This window comes from Bactrocera tryoni, chromosome 5, assembly GCF_016617805.1.
Source record: "Bactrocera tryoni isolate S06 chromosome 5, CSIRO_BtryS06_freeze2, whole genome shotgun sequence".
Classification (NCBI taxonomy): Eukaryota; Metazoa; Arthropoda; class Insecta; order Diptera; family Tephritidae; genus Bactrocera; species Bactrocera tryoni.
The window spans coordinates 41,761,028-41,782,432 of record NC_052503.1 but is presented as its reverse complement, the minus strand read 5'-3'; the positions used below and the strand labels follow the sequence as shown (position 1 = coordinate 41,782,432).

The 21,405-nt window shown below is 37.5% G+C and overlaps 5 protein-coding genes across 5 annotated transcripts; 2 read left to right on the top strand and 3 right to left on the bottom strand.

Moving 5' to 3' along the window:
- The first annotated feature begins 3,249 nt into the window (after window positions 1-3,249).
- LOC120777179 (retinin) lies at window positions 3,250-3,772 on the top strand. The gene is made up of 2 exons (XM_040108338.1): window positions 3,250-3,261; window positions 3,323-3,772. The coding sequence occupies exons 1-2, from the start codon at window positions 3,250-3,252 to the stop codon at window positions 3,770-3,772; spliced, it is 462 nt and encodes a 153-aa protein (XP_039964272.1).
- Window positions 3,773-5,397: 1,625 nt separating this feature from the next.
- Window positions 5,398-5,940, bottom strand: LOC120778227 (pupal cuticle protein G1A-like). Its single transcript, XM_040109984.1, has 2 exons — window positions 5,875-5,940; window positions 5,398-5,787 (listed from the first exon to the last, which is right to left on the bottom strand). The coding sequence occupies exons 1-2, from the start codon at window positions 5,884-5,886 to the stop codon at window positions 5,398-5,400; spliced, it is 402 nt and encodes a 133-aa protein (XP_039965918.1). The 5' UTR covers window positions 5,887-5,940.
- A 2,073-nt stretch (window positions 5,941-8,013) lies between these two features.
- On the bottom strand, window positions 8,014-8,495 carry LOC120777798 (pupal cuticle protein G1A-like). Its single transcript, XM_040109330.1, has 2 exons — window positions 8,484-8,495; window positions 8,014-8,403 (listed from the first exon to the last, which is right to left on the bottom strand). The coding sequence occupies exons 1-2, from the start codon at window positions 8,493-8,495 to the stop codon at window positions 8,014-8,016; spliced, it is 402 nt and encodes a 133-aa protein (XP_039965264.1).
- Window positions 8,496-13,913: 5,418 nt separating this feature from the next.
- On the bottom strand, window positions 13,914-14,391 carry LOC120777799 (cuticle protein LPCP-23-like). The gene is made up of 2 exons (XM_040109332.1): window positions 14,380-14,391; window positions 13,914-14,303 (listed from the first exon to the last, which is right to left on the bottom strand). Exons 1-2 carry the CDS (start codon window positions 14,389-14,391, stop codon window positions 13,914-13,916), a joined length of 402 nt encoding a protein of 133 aa, XP_039965266.1.
- Window positions 14,392-17,039: 2,648 nt separating this feature from the next.
- On the top strand, window positions 17,040-17,545 carry LOC120778322 (larval/pupal cuticle protein H1C-like). Its single transcript, XM_040110118.1, has 2 exons — window positions 17,040-17,072; window positions 17,156-17,545. The coding sequence occupies exons 1-2, from the start codon at window positions 17,061-17,063 to the stop codon at window positions 17,543-17,545; spliced, it is 402 nt and encodes a 133-aa protein (XP_039966052.1). The 5' UTR covers window positions 17,040-17,060.
- Window positions 17,546-21,405: the final 3,860 nt, after the last annotated feature.

Genomic DNA, 21,405 nt, shown 5'->3' with positions numbered 1-21,405 from the left:
GTACATATACGAGTATGCATGTGTACAAACGCTCAAATGCAGAAAACAAAACACCGATTAAGAACATTTGGTGCTAAATAAAACGTCACAAAGAATTGGTATTATTTTTAAAATGAATTCAACTTGCACGATTGGAGCTGCAAAGAATACACATTTTTTTAAAGTCATATAAAAATGTATGAAATAAAAAAAATCAAATAAAATGCTCGTTAAAACTCATAAGAATTTTATGTTTACTTTTAAGCTCTTGTTTATTCACACAAGCTTATCAATCTTGATAGGAGACAGATTGATAAGAGCTAAAAAATATGTTTCCAGATTATAATATTATTTGAAGTCTTACTAACTACAGCATATCTGCTAACTCGAAGCCGTCTTATAAATTGCAATATTTTTGAAAATTCGCGACCTTCCCAAGCGACATCGCTTCCCTATATGAACTCTTGAAAAGTTTCAAGAAGATCCGACATTTTCGAGCCAAATTTTGTTCAGCGATGAGGCCCATTTCTGGCTCAAAGAGTATGTAAACAAACAAAATTGCCGCATTTGGGAGCAAAAGCAATCTGGATAGATTCAAGATATGACATTTCATTCAGAAAAAACAACGGTTAAGTGTGGTTTGTGAGCCGGTGGAATCGTCAGTCCATATTTCTTCACAAATGACGCCAGTGAGAACGTAACCATCCATGGCGGCCGTTATCGCGTCATGAAAACCGACTATTTGCTGCCTGAAATTGAAGCTAGTGATATCGGCGACATTTGGTTTCAAAAAAAAGGCACCACTTTCCACACTTCGCATCAATCAATGGGTTTGAGAGAACACTTCGGTGAGCAGATAATTTCACATTTTGGACCGATCGATTGGCAACCAAAATCATATGATATCACACCGTTAGACTTTTTCCTGTGAATACATGTAAAGTTTAAAGTCTGTGCAGACAATCCAGCTTCGATTCAGGTCTTGGAGCAAAACATCACGAATATCATTCGGCAACTACCAATCAAAATGCTCGAACGACTCATCGAGAATTGAACTCAACGGATGGACCATCTCAGACGTAGCCGCAGCCAACATTTAAAAGAAATAGTCTTCAAAAAATAAATAGCAAAATATGTTCTTTTGAATTAGTATAAGCATTTCGCACAAAATTTGAGGTTTCTTTGTTTTTTTTTTTAAGTAGGAAACCTCGAAATGGATCATTCTTTACATACCGACAAATAAAATTCTAATTATTTTTCAATGTAAACAGATAGTAATCTCAACCATATGTTAAGTGTTTTTCTGTTTCATCATTAGAGAATGCAGAAATGTTGCGTATGCCCAGATGTTTTTCCGAAGTGGATCCTCATGCATGTATATACTTATGTCCGACGCCATTCAAAAAACGATCTATGATCGATCTTTTACTAAGAACTATGTTTTCAGATCTCAAAACCTCTAAATACCTCTGTCATTTTATACCAAGAATAGCGAAATGTCTTGAGTGTATGAACCGGCTCTAGAGCGCACAAAGCTAACGGGTGTTTTTTTTTTAATTGCGGGGTTTCAATGAAACAATACTCTTTCCTGAGTTAGCCTTTTCGACATCTCTTATTTGATTACACACTTAGTTTGGTCTTCCATTTCATAAAAAGCTTACTCCGGAGCACATGATCACATGTTCGGTGAATGGGCTCAAAACTAGATGGCGATGAAGCTCACTTCTGGTTGAATTAGTCTGGTTGACTCAAAAAGTCACTGTTTGGTGTGTAGAGAGAATCATTGGTCCATATTTTACCAAAACTAAGGCTGGGCATATTGTTACAGGCAGGATTAATGACTTTTTCTTGCCTGAATTGGAGAATGTTTATGTGGACGACATTTGAATGCCGTGGAAGACGTTTTGGAAAAGAATATTCGACGCTTTATCGCTGACATACGGTCCCAACTGCCGCCAAAGTGATTGAAGATTGGTCCTCTCGATTGGAATTGATTCGAACCAGTCAAGGCGGGAGGTCGCCTAAACAACAAACTGCACTCTGGACCACCATTCATCTCTGCCGTCGAGGGTCACGTACAAACTGAAAGATTTGGTACTTGAAAATGGTCGGTTGACAATTAGAGACCTCGCTAATAGTCTTGGAATATCACTTGGTTCAGCCCAAATCATTTTGATGAATTCCTTTTATATCGTCAAAGTCTCGATTGATGCCAAAATTGCTCCCATGCGCCATATTATAAAGCATTGACTCTGCGCGATTTTTATGCCAAAAACTCGACTCACATCGTTCCGCAGCCATCGTATTCGCCTGATTTGGCTCCGAGCGACTTCTGGCTATTCAGTAAACTCAGAAGGCTAATGCTGGGATGCTGTTCTGACACGATTGGGGAGATATAAGTCGAATCGAAGAAGGTCTATACCGAGAGAAGGCTATTCCTACTATTTATATGACTGAAAAGGGATTTGGGAAAAGAGCGTTTTATAGGAAGGAAATTACTTTGAAGCGGATGGAATTGATTTAGAAGAATGAAGAAAGAATTTATTAACAAATTCATCTCACTTCTTGATCACAGTAGTACATAAACTTCAGCGCATTTTTGGGCTATGGAAGAGTTACGTTCATGATAATGACTACCGCATTCTCAATTACAAAATTAACTGAAGCCATAAGATTTTAATATCAAAATGCTCAAACACATTTATTTTATTATAGCAAGAATAATATTTTCAACATAGTAATAATAATTCAAATTAATGTTGCTACAAATTTGACAGAAGGTTGCTCATTTACGATATTTTCCGCCTCGAAGTGTTAAGTGGCCACTGTCGGCCGCACCGCACCGCAGCGTCTCAGTGCAAAGATTGCTGGCGTTTGTTTTTACAGCAAATAATTTGTTAACTTGGTCAGTTATACTGCTGACCTACAACCGCGCCACTAAATTGTGGGAGTTGGCATGGAGTCGTTCCTCTTCAGTGCACATTGCCGTCTTGGCGCGCTATTTCCACGTACTTTTGGTTTACTTTACGCATTTTCTTAAATTATGGTTCCATTGTGTTTGGGATATTGAGTGTTGCATGGAGAATCATCTCAAAACTTCTTATAAGAAACAGCAAAAAGTGTAAAAAATAGTTTCCACGGCATTAAAGCTGAATTATGCTGGTCGGTGATATAAAATAGCAGACAGTTTCCAAGTTTGGCATAGTTTTCTGGCAGCTACCGCATTGACATCATACCAAACGTAACATCTCAATAATACAGTATAGCAATATGTGTAAACTAGTAAGTTTTGCAAATGAAGTTATTTCAATTCGCGCTAAACATTTTTTACTTTCGCCATTAGTCGTTGCTACCCGTCTTCGTCCTTTCGATCGCCGTGATCCAGGCGCGCCCAAGTCTAAAGTATCTACCAACTGTGGCTGAGCATGTGGAGTATACGCCCACTGTGGTCGGACATACCGTGCACTCACTGCCCGCCGCAGTTTCACATCAGAGTCAAACCATTGTGCATGAGAAGCGTCCCTACCTGCGTCCCATAGTGGAACATACGCCCATTATTAAGACGTACACGCCCGTTGTGAAGGCGTATTCACCTGTGATTAAAACTTATGCGCCCAGCACAAGCGTAGCCTGGCCGGCTGTCTCCTATGGACCGGTGTATCCATCAGCTTACGCTGGTTTGTACGATGGCTGGAGCTCGCCCAGCCTGAAGAGTGTTTATGGCGGCTGGAGCTCCGGTTGGAAGCCAAGTACTGCTTATGAGGATTGGGATGCCTGGGCACTGAAGAAATAAATTATTGAGCATAGTGCAGACAAAGCGCTAATTTGGTATGAATTAAGTAAAAGTTAAAGTTGCGTTGAAAATGTGATTGAATTCGAAGTATGTAGATGTAAATGTTGAAACCGTGATCGAAAGTGAATAAAGCATATAAAGCTTCAATTTGTGTGTGTTTCTCAATTAGCAGAGACTTTTATATTATTAAACCCGTTAGCAGAACATGATTCCGTTCAAAATTTCAAAAAATTTAATACTGGCAACAGTTTGCACAGGATATAAAGTGCTTTATCAACGTGACGACAACAACACAGCTTTTAATATAAACCGTAAAAGTGGAAATACATTCGTGGATAGGTAGACAACATGAAGACCTGGATTTCCACCTGACCCAAGTACTCAGTAGCTATGTATGCTTTAGAAGCTGCCTATACAAATATCGGCATGACTTTAGTCCATATTGTCCGATGCTTACAGAGTGTACTATATATGAGACTCTGCCTTCGGTTTTCAAGTATAAGGGGTAAGCTGAAAACCACACTTGGGGGTAGTCTCACAGTGGAAAATTTGACTGTGGGAGTCCTCTGTAAAATGAAAAGCTATCAACGAAGCGGCAATTATGATAAGATTGAAATATTTACAACAGTCAGTCCGTCCGTACAAAAGAGGAGACTTAAATGTCTTCTTCTCTCCCTTAGTCCAGTTGTCACGTGGGAGAGACATGCGATGGAAGTAGGTTAGGTTTAGCGGATTACAGTCTCGCACTTCGGCTATCTAGGCTTCTTCCTGGCGGGCGTGAGTAAAGGGCAGACATCTTCGAACTCTTCATTGACGAGTCAAAGACTTCAGCTTTTAATTAAAAATTATATTCATTATTATTTAAGAGACCCTAATAGTTTGGTGTTTACAACCATCCTCTACCTTTCGAGTCTAAAGGTAGATCGCTCGATTCTAGCTTTCGATAAAAATAAAAAATATTTTTTTCGTCATCGTCTTCTCGCGTGGTATTTAATGATGAATCTTCGAATGTATTACAGAGTAGACTCAAATACCTGCAAAATCTCCATAAATAATAAATAATATCTATACTCACTACGAAAAGAAGGAAAAATATATTTAACCTGAAGAAAGAAGCCTTTGGTATCCAAACATGAATGTACAGTATTTTTCCTTAAAGATATTTATAAATGATGAAAATTACATTTTTTTTTTAATTTTTAGCTTATACCTCGGCAAAGATTCGAAAGCTTGAACGACTAAATGTTGGTCGTCCACAAGAGTGACTAAACTGTGCTGGCTACAAAGTGATACGTGATGACGGGAATAGAATCCACTCAACTAAAATTCTATTCTGACTAAAATTGAAATAGCAAGCAGGCTTTGTCAAATGTACTACACACAGCTCAAAAATTCACAGCGCAGTTTAACAAAGTACCTAAAGGATACATTTAATACCCGAAAACTTTCAAAAGTCTCAGTTAAAAGGAGTGTTTGTTTCTTTTTTAAATAGTTTATTTAACAAATCGCTGATTTCGAAGTCAACAACGTTGTAAGCTAATTATTCTAAAAAAACTATGTTATTCGTTATCACAAAATCAGTGTACAAAATCTTTTGTCCATTTCTGTTCTCTTTCGTCGTCCGTTTACCAGGATGAGTAGTGAGCGTCATAGGCCAAGGGCGCAGCATAACTGTGCACAACTGGAGCAGCGGCGTATGATTTGACGACGGGAGCTGCAGCGACATATGAGGTGTGCACCAGAGGAGCAGAGTGGATGGTCTTCACGACAGGAGCGGAGACATAGCTGGTCTTCACAACTGGTGCCACCACATCCTCCACAACATGAGCTGAGCTGTGCACGATCGACTGGCTTTGATGGGAGACAGCGGTGGGAATGCTCTTCACCACGGAGCCAACTTTAGCCAAGACGGGTTCTTGGTAAGCAACAGCGGCTGGTGCCGAGTACACAACTGGGCTCTCATACAAATGACTTGGGGCGGCGGCGGCAACAGCGACGAGGGCAGCAAGGACAAACTGTTGAACAAAAGAGTAATTTGTTAAAATATTTTCAAATCTGTTGTTCTACAAACGTGATCCTGTTATAAACTAAGGTTAACTTACCAATTTGTACATTTTGTTAATTTTTGTTTTTTGAATTCGTAAGAAAGAACGATTTTTGACTTTTGAGCGTTGTTAGCTGATTGATGTCTTTCCGTTGAATATCCAACGCTTTTATACGCCATAGAGTTCATGCTTTGAAAGTCAATAAAAACTACAATAGCAACATTAATAGAGGCATTTCAATAATCGTAACAATAACAAAAATGCGGCAAAAACTTTACCGAAACGTGCAAGTCATATGCGACGCATGCGCAGACGCCGCTTAACTTACTCGTAGCCACAAACAATATAATAGCGCGTGATTGTGAGGGCGACTGCTCGTACACGGAGTCAGCGCAGGTGCGCGCTCTTTCACACCGCATAGCGGGAGCTGAAAGCAATTACGGCGTGAAGTTCAGATGAAAACACAAAATAATAATAGCACAAAAAATAAAATAAAATTAATGCATTAGACCAAAAAGGCGAAGCTCACTCTTATTTTCATTACGCCGCGATAATGCGCTCATTAGCTAGCGGCCGAGCTGTGGCCAACGCAGCAGCGACTTGTAATTACCCGCAGCCTCGCACGTCTACCCTGAAAAGGTTATTGTGACGCTGTCTTACAATAGAACAACATAACAACAGAAACAAACAAAAATCAGATCGAACTACAAGACTTTTAAAAATAGAACATTTTTTTTTGTAAATTAATTGATTTTTCTGTTTAATTTGCGTTGGTTCCTGAATCGACGTTGGTGGCACGAGCGATCCGTTAACGGAACTCTCACTTTGTTTATGTTTTATATTCGTTTAGTTCTTTCGATCACGAGCGCTGAGAATATGTTTTCGAAATTTTATTACAATGGTTCGAAACAAAGAGATAAAGAGAACACCGCTATGGATATGTGGAATTTTTATCTAACAAATCTACTTAAATATATGAGGTATGAAAGCGAGAACTATGCTGCAAATCTAATTTTAAAGTTAATGAATTTGTATAAAATATCTTTATATTGAAAATATTGCTTTGCTTACTGAAGCTTCTTTGCCGAGGAATTACTTTCCTTTTAGGCCGATAATTTAATAGAAAGTTTGAGTTATATGAAGTCTTATAGTATAGAGCGCCCATGCCTACGACAATCAATATGTACTCAGAAATGTCAAAAATTATTGCGTTGATATTAGAAAGACTTCAGCGTCATTCACCTTATGAACTGAGCCAATTTAACAACCTTGAATGTGCCAGCTAAAGACAAGGTCTCAGTTGCGGTCGGATTTGACTACCCGTAACATGCTTTTGTGCTTCTGTCAAGAAAGCTCGTATAATTAAAGCCCTAAAACAGAAAAAATTAAATTTTGAGAAAATTAAATTCTCAACATAGCCCCCTTTAGCTTGATATATACCTGATCCAATCTGAAAAACCCACTTCGTGTTTCATTTATACAGCTTCAAACACTGCGATGGATGGTATACAGTTGTACTTGATGCCCAGAGCCCGGTAGTACCCAGACATGACCAGTTTTCTTTGCTCAATATTTGGTTCAAGATGTGGGTTTTGAGTTACTTACTGACTTACAAACCTCGCGGATGGTCAAACGACGAAATTTTGTCGCGATTTTTGACTATTTCTCTTCAAAAACCGAGGTAGCGACAACGTTTAGAGTCGTTAAATCAATTTTTGACGGTCATCATCGAAGGCAGTTTTGGTTCTATATACCAATAAATGAAATTATAGAAAAGTGACTTTTCAACTTCTCCTCGAATTTTCAAAAAAAAAATGACAATTATACATTTCCTCATTCAGCTATTTAAAATTGGTTCTTAACTGACGACCGACCACGAAAATATCCACCTGTCAGTAAAAACTATGAACTTCCTTGAGCAATGGAAATCAATATGTTTTAGCGATAATCCTTTGATATCAGAATTACCGATAATAAATTACTTATAACTAATTATTCAAAGTTGGGACCTTGCAATACCTTGCAAGCTAGAACAATTAAGTATAACTTTTCAAGTAAAATAATTTATTAACAATTCGCTGATATAAAAGTGAACAACGTTATTATCTAATTATTCTATAAAGTTAAGTTATTCGTTATATCACAAAGTCAGTGTACAAAATCTTTTGTCCATTTCTGTTCTCCATCGTCGTCGATTTACCAGGATGAGTAGTGAGCGTCATAAGCCAAGGGCGCAGCATAACTGTGCACAACTGGAGCAGCGGCGTATGATTTGACGACGGGAGCGGCAGCGACATATGAGGTGTGCACCAGAGGAGCAGAGTGGATGGTCTTCACGACAGGAGCGGAGACATAGCTGGTCTTCACAACGGGTGCCACCACATCCTCCACAACATGAGCTGAGCTGTGCACGATCGACTGGCTTTGATGGGAGACAGCGGTGGGAATGCTCTTCACCACGGAGCCAACTTTAGCCAAGACGGGTTCTTGGTAAGCAACAGCTGCGGGAGCTGAGTACACAACTGGGCTTTCATACAAGTGGCTTGGCGCAGCGGCGGCAAAAGCGACGAGAGCAGCAAGGACAAACTGTTGGCAGGTGGAAATAAATGGTTAAAATATGTTACTCTATAAGTGATCTACCATATGATAAGAAGAAATAAACTTACCAATTTGTACATTTTGTTAATTTTTGTTTTTTGAGTTCGTGAGAAAGAACGATTTTTGACTTTTGAGCGTTGTTAGCTGATTGATGCTTTTCGGTCGCGTAACCCTCGCTTTTATACTCTTAAAAGTTCATACCTTATTTAACCGTCAATGATTTTATTAACAATAACAAAAATGTAAAAAAGTTTGTCGAAATGCGAAAGTCATACTCTGCGGTCGTATTATAGTTACAAAAGCAGTTAGTTTATATGTGAGTGAGCATTTACGATAAGATGCAGATGTAGTGGTTAGTTCGTTTACTCATGTATTTATGAAAGGCAGGTGTATGGCTAGGTATGGTCGCGCAATTTATATCAGACGATCATGTCATCACACTAACGGTTCAATTATTGAATTATTAAATGTTGTACATCTTCACACTTCAATTTGACTTTTTATAAAATAATTAACAGATGAACTTCTCACATAACTATTGTCTAAAGACCGCTTTTGGCAAAATGTAAGCTTTAGAGCGGCATCTATATTTTTTTGTTCGGTGGAACAGTTAAGACGAGCAGGAAGAATAGACCTGCGGACCTCGACGGACCGAATTTAACGGTTAAAAAGTAAAGTAATAAACTAAGTAATATTAAGAATATTGTAGATCAGCCTTCAATTTCCGCCGAACTTTTTAAGAACAGTCATTGGAAAATAGAGCAAAAAGTAATTGTGTTCAACGTTCTCGTCTCCACCGGAAAGAAGGAAGAAATGTTTAGAAAATGCTCCAGTTTGCTTATTTAACTAAAAAAAAATTTTATGACTAATGACTTTTTCAACCCTGAATTGGAATCTGGAATAGTGGGTCTGTGGCATGCCCTCCAAGATCGTGCGATTTAACACAGCTGAACTATTTTTTGCGAGGTTATTTGAATTAGTTAGTCTACGCAGATAAGCCCGAAACGATTGACGCCTTGGAAGAAAATATTCGACACGTTATTGTTGACTTACTGTAGCAAAAATGGTCGAAAATTGCGACTCTCGACTGGTATTTATTTTCGCCGCCCGCGGTAGTCACTTGACCGATAATTCTTAAAAGATAATGACAAACCCTTATGTTTGTAATAAAACTAAATTCTTAGCCACAACATTAAATTATATACGTTTATACAAAGTAATCACTCTTATTAACAAAATAATCGTTCTCCAATTGCAACATTTCGTGTGCTTTTGTCATTTTATCGTCGTATTAATCGTCCATCTGTGCTCGCTATTCGACGGATTGTTGAAAATTTCCAGCCTATATTTTCTTTACATAATGTTCAAGTGTCAATAAAACAAAGAACCACTCGAAGTAATGAAAATACTACTTGGGATCAAGATGTGCTCACAAATTGGGATTGTCTCAAACCACAACCTGGCGGATTTTGAGAAAGGATTTGGGCTTGCTTCCGAATAAAACTTGAAAGCGATAAGGAATTTTTTAAGAAAATCATAACCTTCAATCTATCATCTTTCGAAATTAAGTCGTGATTTAACACCGTTATAGCATTGACAGACGGCAGCGTTAAACCAGGGATTAATTCAGGAGTTACCACAGCTAACTCCGTTGCTGAATCCAAAAATAACTCTCAAAATTTTAGGGAGTTTGTGAGATTTTCGTTGGCAACATTGTTAACCTCTTCAGACCCTGGGTACACATATGTGCACTTTAAATTTCACTGAACTTAATCATCTTAGTGACATCTTATGGTAAAGGTTTGTACTACATTTTCTTTTAAAGCTATTAAAGTTTCCACTATTTATCACTAAGTGGCCCTAAACACTTATTTTTTGTGTATTTATCTAATTTGAATATGACAGTTGAGAATTTTTGCAAGAGACGCCTAGTCAGTAACTTTGAAAATCAATAAAAAATCAATTGTTCACTTGTTTTTGGTAAATCAAAGTGGATACTACAGTTGAAGTGTTGGATTATCGTGTAAAAAGGTAGGTTTTACATTTTTCTTAATTCTACCCGCGTAACTTTTCCTTATTTTCTGTGGTGCACATATGTGTACCTCAGGACTAAACATTAGTTTTGTGTAATGTATGACCGATTTTCAGTTTCAACATGGACGACCGAGAAATTGAGGCTTTATTGAATGATAGCGACTTGGACTTCTCTGGAGATAGCGATGATGAGTACCTACCATCAGGTTTCATGGAAACGGACAGCGAAGAAGGTGCAGGTATCATGGAAATGGGTGGCGAAGAGGGTACAGATGTCAGGGAAATGGATGGCGAAGATGCAGGTGTGGAACTGGTATAGAACGAGACGAATTCAGGAGAGGAATCGCAGAATACACTGCGTTCAGCGTTGTGGCGCACTACTGAAATGACTCCAACCGATTTTTTCCATACTCACAAATAAAATTTTTTATATCTTTCAAAGCATGTGTTTTTTTTATACCTCCACAACTACAAAAAACCAAAAAAAAACATTAAAACCATGTTTAGATCATGCTCGGGTCTGAAGAGGTTAAAAATGGCCAATTTTCATCTATTGTGAATGAAATACAAGCAACCCTGACAGCTGTTTATCAAATCCTCAATATAATATCAATAAAACTTCTATGTTATGATGCAGTTTTAAAAATAATGTGTTTATACGTTTTTGTAATAAAAAATGGTTTGGTCGGCTAACAACCTAATGTTTATCTTCTATCAATTTTCATTGAAAATATTATAAAAAGGACAATGAGCTGTTTATGAAAGTTTCAAATTCGCATAGCTGCCGTCTGTCACCTACAAATTTGGATTCAGATCCAGTGCGCAGTTAATCTGGATTAACGCTGCCATCTGTCAAGGCTATTAGACAACTTCTTGTGGGATTATTTGAAGCCATTGGTTTTTAGCAGTAAACCATATTTTTTCCCGTCGCAGAAGTCAATATTGAACGTGCTATTCATGATATGATTTAGTGGAAAAAGTACTAAAAAATTCGGTTCATCGAATTCGTTCCTGCCAAGGAAGTTATGGAAACCAATTGAATTATGTTATAATCAGAACTTAATTATATCAATGGTACTTCGCACTGAATAAAAAACATTTGATTTTCCTTAATAACTTGTGTGTTTTTTTTTAAAGAAATCATATCGATCTAATTGGAAAATCCTGTATTAATGATCACTTGAGTTAAAATTCGGTTGACTGCCGTGCAATCTGTATTTGAGCAAAAATTGAAATAGATGAAACTTAGCAACTGGGAGCCAACAAAATGTTATTAACTGAAAACTTTGGCCTCAACTAAGCTGGCCACAGTCTATGAGGCCTTCCTTAATTAAATTTGGATAATGGTCGTTTGGTATTAAAATTGGATAATGGTCGTTTGTGGTGCCTTTCTTTCCAATTACAATATATCTCCGTATTCCGTAAGGTCACACGCTGGCTTTCACTCAGCGATGGAAGCAGCATGTTGACCTGACCTTGGGCAAGGCGACTAAAGCACTAATGGTAATCAATCGGCTGGCTGGAAAATCATGAAACTGCAAGCCAAGGATCGTTAAATGGTTGCACACCATGCTCGTGCGACATAATCACGTATGAGCCGGTGGGCTGGGCCTCCAAAGCTTCGCAGACTTCGGTAGGGCTCCAATTATCGAAGCTACAACGACTCACATGTATCTGCATGTCAGGTGAAAAGTTCACTTATCCGACAGCAGCACTTGAAGTCATGCTTGAGCTCAACCACTTCACCTAGTAATCGGTCAGATAGATAAGCACGTACTGCAACAAATGATAGCAGACGATTGTGGCAGAGATAAGGTAATCTCGTCGCAGCGGATGAAAGAGTTAAGGGTGCAATACTAAAACGTTTAACTTCAACCAGCAGTTCAAGGTTACCCTTGGCAGCAAGGCTAAATGGAATGATTCCACCCTCGAACTATTGCTTAGGGATAGTGTATTCAAGTGGTACACCAACGGCTCGAAAGAATCACAGTACCCTTGGGAAGATTTCCGAGTTTTTTTCAGCAAAAGTCTTTCCCATAAGTTGGTGCATAGAGTTAAACCTCAAACGCAACTATCGCAACGAACGTATAACCATACTTAGCGGCACTTAAAGCAATCTTTGCCTATTAGCTCAAATCGCGACTGGTTCGGGAGTGTAGGAACGGTTGAGTAGCCCAGCGGAACGTAAGCTAGTGCACGTCATCTGGGTGTCCGGTCACAAAGGTATAGCCGGGAATGAACTGGCTAATGAGCTCGCCCATACCCCATATCGTAAAGGAGTTGCACCGCAACGAAGAAGGAGTAGGCAGAGAGAGGTATTGGAAGCAACTTCATGTTATGTGGCATGCTAAGTTGCTAAACCCCCCTTTAGCAATGAACCTCCCTAGGGATAATACATTAGTTATCTGAATAAAATTTAGAGAGCTGTTTTTCGGTAATGATAAGTCGTAATGCCAAAATTGGTCAAAAAGAATTCTAATCTTATTAGAACAAGTTCATAAAATATTTACCAATGCAAATCAAACATAAAGCAAATGATGTTTGGACTACACCCAATTTCATTCCTTATTCCAAAAAACTCATATCTATTAATGAAAGTACACTTAGACTAATTTTGTTAACAAATCTGCTGACATTTTTGAAAGCAAATAACTATCCAAACCATTTAATTGGTTTTTTTGCGTCGCGTAGATTTATACCAATTTCATCAATTTTGGTACCAATTGCATTAAAATACCTTAGACTTTGATTGATATACCATAAGTGGATCACAGCAAACCGTCGGGACAACACACACTTTTTTTTAGCAAAATTCGTCTTTTTTATTCAACACAGATCCTTTCAAAGATGATATACGAAAATTTCTTCTGAACGAGCAGTATTTTAAAATCTGAGAACAGGAAATAGCCTCAGGGGCTTAGATTTGGAGAATTCGAAGCCAAACTAATGGTTTCTTAAATCATTTTTGCTGACTTGTGACACGGTGCGTTTTTCAGTAATTTTGACCATTTTAAACTGTCCAATATGTAATAGTCGCTGTTGATGTTCTTCCAAGGTAGGTAATTTAAGAAGCGTCATGCCGGAAAGTTTTCAACTGACCTGTTATATTCAAGGTATTTGAATCCCACATTTCCAATTTTTCATATATATAATCCTATAAAAATGAGCGAAGAGCACGGTGAGTCATTTGGCAGTGCTTTCAAAACTTGCCAAGTTGGTTTTAATAGTTTATCCTTTATAGAAATTGTCTGTCATTTTTCCAAACAGGTTGTTTCTTAAGTAAAAGAGCAGCGTTTATAAAAAAATTTTCGTAATTTCTCTTTAAAAATAAAATAATTTATTAACAATTCGCTGATATAAAACTCAACAACGTTATTTCCAATTATTCTATATAGTTCGTTATACATATCACAAAATCAGTGTACAAAATCTTTTGTCCATTTCTGTTCTCTTTCGTCGTCCGTTTACCAGGATGAGTAGTGAGTGTCATAGGCCAATGGCGCAGCATAACTGTGCACAACTGGTGCAGCGGCGTATGATTTGATGACGGGAGCGGCAGCGGCATATGAGGTGTGCACCAGAGGAGCAGAGTGGATGGTCTTCACGACAGGAGCAGAGACATAGCTGGTCTTCACAACGGGTGCCACCACATCCTCCACAACATGAGCTGAGCTGTGCACGATCGACTGGCTTTGATGGGAGACAGCGGTGGGAATGCTCTTCACCACGGAGCCAACTTTAGCCAAGACGGGTTCTTGGTAAGCAACAGCGGCTGGAGCCGAGTACACAACTGGGCTCTCATACAAATGACTTGGGGCAGCGGCGGCAACAGCGACGAAGGCAGCAAGGACAAACTGTTGGAAGGTGGAAATAAATGGTTAAAATATGTTACTTACTGAGTGAAGCTGCTATAAGGAGAAATGAACTTACCAATTTGTACATTTTGTTAGTTTTTGTGTTTGGGTTCGCAAGTGAGAACGATTTTTGTCTTTTGAGAGTTGTTAGCTGATTGATGTCTTTCTGTTTGCTATCCGCTTCTTATATAGCTTTTTTAATGCTTTAGCCGAATCAGTTTACTTACCAAAACAAAATATTGACAGTCATGCTTGTTATATTCCGTGTGTGAGTAAGAGGCGTTGTATTTGTTGTTCATACTTGTACATAAACTTATTGTAGGCAAGGGAATTTACCAGCACAAGCACATATGTCGGCTGCGCGCTCTTTCTACGCCGTAATAAAGGTGTACATGGTATTAATGATCCACTGTAAAGCTTCAGCAATATTTACGAAAACTATCTAAGTTTGTATTTACTATAAGAAACTTCACTGTACTCATAATAGTTTTGTGTACTGTATAGTCATTGCTCGTATTATATTCTGGAAGGAGGATACGTTTCCAACTTAGTACGTATATATGGTAAGTTCAAGTAATGAATCCACAGACTTCATCTTGGTGAAGTTTGAGGGTTGTAATAGCATTGCAGAATATGTACATAATTTTAGTAATTCGAATATACTTTAAAGAGAGTAAATTTGTTTATGAAACAGTTGATCGTAAACAAATAAATTTGAAGTTGTTCATACTGTTTTGATTGATTAAATTAGTTATTTATCTCTCTGATCATCCGGTATAGCCACCTATGACTTTCGTTCAACAGGATATCTTATGATAAAAGGGAGAAATACAATGAAATATCATTACCACTTAAACTGGAAAAACTAAGGAACCAAAAACATTATTTCTGAAAAAAATGTTTAAAATAAAATGTACACCTCTCAGAGACTCAAAGGAGAATATTAACAACAGATAACTTATACTTTAATTATAAGATCACACATTTTGGCCAACATTTACAGTTTAAGGTTATAAGGGAAATCAAAATGCGTGTAGATCACAGTTTTGCATATATAGAGACTATCTGCAAAGATTGCATTAACTTTTCCACACTATTTTATGCGAAAAACTTACATACTGAACGACACTGAAAATTATTATACATACTTATATAGTACATGGGATCTTGGATATCTCACGTTTAGATTTCATACACTTTCTGCAATAAAGGGTTACATAGGTTTCCTCAGGTAAAAAATAGCCCCTTTTCAAAAATTTTTTCCCATATAAAAATGAAATATTTTATTTGAATTTTTTATTGTTACAAACAAACACAATTAACAAAGAAATTCTGAAATTTTTTGAAAAATATATTTTAAACTCGACCAAAAAGAAAGCGTTTTAGTTAAAACCTCAACTTAGAACTTGGACGAAGAAAAAAAAATAAGAATAGGATTTTTGGCAGACAATTTAACAAAAACTAAAAAGTTCGCCAGTTTTTTTTCAAATAGTTGTAATCCCAAAAAAATCCTTCTTCCAAGTCTTTAGGAATTATATCTCAAAGTTCTGCGCAAAACTTCATGTCGTTCTCGAGAAATCTTGCCAACTGACTTCAAAAGCACAGGTTCGAGAAAACTCGTTTAAAGACGGGACACTCGAGCGCATAAGTTCTCATGGTTGTATCTACGAACCTATTGCTCGGATCAACTTGAAAGTATTCTAAAGGTATTGTGGAACTTAATAGTAGTAACACATATCGAATATTATACGAACTCTTAATTTTGATAGTAAGCAATATATACGGTTTAAAGCCTCTTGCAAGTTTGAAGTAAATAAACCGGCAGTTTGAAAATCTTTATATGACATAAGGGGCTAGAGTATATTGACCCGGTTTTACCACTTTTTGAGTTTAAATAATACATTTCATAGATTGATTGATATTTTCGGAGAGCCATATGCACTGTGGTCCAATTCATGGGGCATGGGGATTTTATTGATCTTTGAACTTGAAATGGTATACCATAAAGGCATTAATTGTTTTTGTATCGGTATATTCATCGGTGCCAAAGCGGATAGAATTTAAAATGGTGTTATATGGGAAGTGGGCTTGTTTATGATGCAATTTCGTTTACATTCACAGTCTAATGTAGAAATGTCATGTTAATGTAATGTGCGGAATTTGGTTTAGGTTCTTGTAGGTCCTGACAAACAGAATTTTCCCATTATGCCTCTTAGCTCTTTCTCATTTTCGAACTATAAAAATATGAAAATGCAACAGCTGGCGGATTTCTCATATTTTCGTTTATTAAGTAAAGGCCGTTGACCGAACTGCCATAAAATCGAGAGGTGTTAGAAGCTACTGAAATTTTTATTATTCAATTTAAAAAAAAAATCAGTAATTGAAAAGCACGCAACGGACTTTCCACACAAAAGTGTGTGAAGAATTAACTGATAGTTGCACCCACTAACACAATCGTAATTGAAAGCCCGGTCTGATATACTCGTACACTAATTTAATTTACTACAAACACAACATTCACACACGCACACATTCACCTGCGCACAGAGTACGAGTTGAACATATCAACAAATATACAATATTTCTACCAAAACTGTTATTGTTAATGGATTAATTAAGCTTCATGGCTATTTCACGTATGGTACGCAAAGTGTATAAAAGCGAGGGTTACGCAACCGAAAGACATCAATCAGCTAATAACGCTCAAAAGTCAAAAATCGTTCTTTCTTACGAACTCAAAAAACAAAAACTAACAAAATGTATAAATTGGTAAGTTTACTTTACTTTATAACAAAAATTACTTTGTAAGATATTTGAGAATATTTTAACAAATTACTTCTTCTGTCCAACAGTTTGTCCTTGCTGCCCTCGTCGCTGTTGCCGCCGCCGCTCCAAGTCATTTGTATGAGAGCCCAGTTGTGTACTCGGCACCAGCCGCTGTTGCTTACCAAGAACCCGTCTTGGCTAAAGTTGGATCCGTGGTGAAGAGCATTCCCACCGCTGTCTCCCATCAAAGCCAGTCGATCGTGCACAGCTCAGCTCATGTTGTGGAGGATGTGGTGGCACCAGTTGTGAAGACCAGCTATGTCTCCGCTCCTATCGTGAAGACCATCCATTCTGCTCCTCTGGTGCACACCTCATATGTCGCTGCCGCCCCCGTCGGCAAATCATATGCCGCTGCTCCAGTTGTGCACAGTTATGCTGCGCCCTTGGCCTATGACGCTCACTACTCATCCTGGTAAATGGACGACGGTGGAGAACAGAAATGGACAAAAGATTTTGTACACTGATTTTGTGATATAACGAATAACATAGTTTTTTAGAATAATTAGATTACAACGTTGTTGACTTTTATATCAGCGCATTGTTAATAAATTATTTTACTTAAAAAAACACAAAGTTTTTTAAAATTTTTATAATCGCAGTTATCTTGTAAGCGAGCGTAAAAAAAACACTTGCCTTAATAAGCAATATGTTTAAGCAACAATCTCATGTGGAAAACTGACAAACAATTTCAGCGAATTGAACTTTGACTAGTTAAAAATTAAAGACTTCTGTATGAAATTAGTATAAGTACTACCTCTGAAAAATTTTAAAACACTGCCAAATGATCCAGCGTGATTTCCGCTCATTTCTAAAGTAACTTTAATATCAATAAATAGTTAGGAAAGTGGATCTAGTTCAAATATTGGATTAGGAAATATTTTCAAATATCAAAGTGTTCCTCGTGCTCAATCAGTCAGCTCGTTCAAATACTTTGAATATATTAACTAACAATTAAATGGAAATCTTACGAGTTCAATAAGTTTTTTTGGCACCAAAGAGCCAAATTGCTTGATGAACTGAGTTCAAATCTACATGTCGCAAAAATAGTCTGGATACTTTTATTCCTTTCACAAATATCAGCATTTTTGTTAACAAAGTTATTCTGCGTATACTTCGTTTAATAGATGTTAGTTTTTTGGAGTACACAACTATTGAAAGGGGAGTTATTCCAAACATCATATGCTTTATGTTGGATTTGCGTTGGTAAATATTTCAGGAATTTGATAGAACAAGAGTAGACTCAATTTTAACAAATTTTGGCATTACGACATATCATTAACCGAAATAAGTAAGGAAGAGTTAAGTGCGGGTGCAACGGAACATTTTATACTCTTGCAATTGCAAGGATCAGGAAATACCTTAATTTTGTAAATCGAAAAAGCAACGGAATCCCAGCAATTTTATATATAAATACATAAACTATGCCAATGAAACTCATACCTTGACCGACATATTCCACAAAAGGTTTGTTAGAAAAACGAATGTCATTATATGTAGTTATGGGAGTTGGGGTAGTATCGATCCGATTTTATTATACCCTGAACAGGGTATATTAAGTTTGTCACGAAGTTTGTAACACCCAGAAGGAATCGTCGGAGACCCTATAAAGTATATATACATATAAATGATCAGTATGTCGAGCTGAGTTCGATTTATATATACGAACTAGTCCCTCACTTTTTAAGATATCGTTTTGAAATTTTTCAAACGTCATTTTCTCTTCAAGAAGCTGCTCATTTGTCGGAACGGCTGATATCGGACCACTATAACATATAGCTGCCATACAAACTGAACGATCGGAATCAAGCTCTTGTATGGACAACTTTCACATTTGACAAGATATATTCACGAAATTTGGTATATACTATTTTCTAAAGCAACAATGTAATCTCCGAAGAAAATGTTCAGATCGGTTGACTATAGCATATAGCTTCCATACAAACTGAACACATAGTTACTAACAGAAATGCACCTGTGAAGGGTATTTAGCTTCGGTGCAACCGAAGTTAACGTTTTTTCTTGTCTATTAACTATTATCATGCCACATACTAAAAAATTTAAAGTTGTGCTACATAGAAACTAGGCGTGGTTGTAGTCCTATTTCGCCCCATTTTCGTACTGTGTTGTAGAAATGTGAGAAGAATGCAACGGACTAAATTTAGTCGAAATCGGTGATGCGCGCCCCGAGATAAGATAAACCTATATCTATCCCGCTTCATTTTGGGTGATACATACACACCTATTATACTCTGTAGCAACAAGTTGCAAGAGTATAAAAATTGATATATGTTTTTGAAGATATACAATTTTTATGCGAGCATACTTTTGGTTAGGAAATGGTAGTTAGTCTGAGTTTAAGCTAACCTTAGGGACGTGCTCTAAAATAACGAGAAAATATTGTTAGGATTTTAATTCCAATAGCTCTAGAAAAAAAATACCTGTCTTGTTAGTCCATTTCGAATAACAAAAAGTCTAGAAGAGGCCGCTGGATCTTAAAAATGTGTCATTGTAGATCATCTATAAGGAAGGTTAATAGAATGCTAGTGTAGGCGATTGTCCGACTTAATCAATACCAAACTGCTCACAGTACTAAGTGATTTTCGTTTTTAGACCAATAACCATATAAAACATACCAACCGGAAATCCTTATATTAGTTACACGGGGCTAAGAAAAGGCACAAGAATACACTGTTATTAGAAAAAGACGATTTCTTATTTTCTGTACGACAACCCCCCCACTGACCGATTATTCAGTATACAGCCAGCCTGAAGTTAGAAAATCTTAGTGTAAGTTACAGTCAAACCTGGATAAACAAAAGTTAAAGGGAGCAAAATCTCATTCTCGCTTATTGAGGTTTCTCACTAGCCCGAGTGGGATAAAATAACAACGTTATTTAGTTACACGCAATAGAATAGGGCCAATATTGAGAAGAAAACAATACCAAAACAATGGTAGGAAATTTCACGAAAGTTAAGAAGGAGTCATAAAATAGCAGATGTTATATTTGTCATTTGTTTTTGTATCTTTTATGTATGTATGTATTTTTATTTTAACTATAGTTCTTCCTAAATAATATTATATATAGAAATAAATAAAGCTCGCCTGTCGCTTATAGAGATATAGATAAGTAGTAGTCTCATTTAAGGAGGTTCATGAGGAAAAAACGACTCTCTCTTACGGAGGTTCCTGTTTCTCACTAATACAGGTTTTGTGAGCTTAAACAGACGGGTCCTAGCTATAACTCTCACTTATAGAGTTCTCTGACTTATCCGCTTCTCTCTTACCCAGGTTTTAATGTATATGTGAGCTAGAGGAATTTTTGAACCGACTTAAGCCCGCTTGATCATATCAAATGTCTATATCGCTGATTTACCGAGTTTCACACAGAATTTAATACCGTAACTCTGCCCCTGACTCAACTGACTAGCCGCTCGTTCATTAGCTAGGAACGCCTTCTACCGAATCGGTGCGCGCACGCTCCGAAGAAAATGAGTCCTATTACTTTCCGGACAAACCCTGTAAGTAGAATGAAGCGGCTCAACTACTTCAAATGCCGATGGGATTCCAAAGGGATCATTTATTGTAAGCTTTTGTCCAACAATACCACGATTAATTCTGAAGTACACTGTTAGTTACTAGTTGTACAAATTGATTGATATACTCAAACAGAAAACTGATCAAGAGAAAATTGTAGTGATTCACCAGGTTAAAGCGAGACCTCAAACAAGTTTGATTTTCCAGACTTGGCATTTTCGGACTATATATTGCGATGACAACAACTGATGAGTCGACGTTGAGAGTTTTCGAGTGAAAAGTTCTGCGAAAGATTTATGGTCCTTTGCCTTGCCACGGCGAATATCGCATTCGATGGAACGATGACCTGTACGAGATATACGACGATATCGACATGGTTCAGCGGATTAAGAGACAGCGGCAACGCTGGCTAGGTCATGTTGTCCGGATGGACGAAAACACACCAGCTCTGAAAGTATTCGACGCAGTACCCGCCGAGGGAAGCAAAGGAAGAGGAAGACCTCCACTCCGGACCAGGTGGAGAAGGACCTGGCTACGCTTGGAATATCCAATTGGCGCCACATAGCGAAAAGAAGAAACGACTGGCGCGCTGTTGTTAACTCGGCTATAATCGCGTAAGCGGTGTCTGCGCCAATTAAGAAGAAGAAGAAGGAGGAGAATCTTCCCCTCAAGTCCAGATCAAAATGGAGAATATAAATTATGCGTTAAATAAGAAGGTAAATGGTCGCATATATCATATTT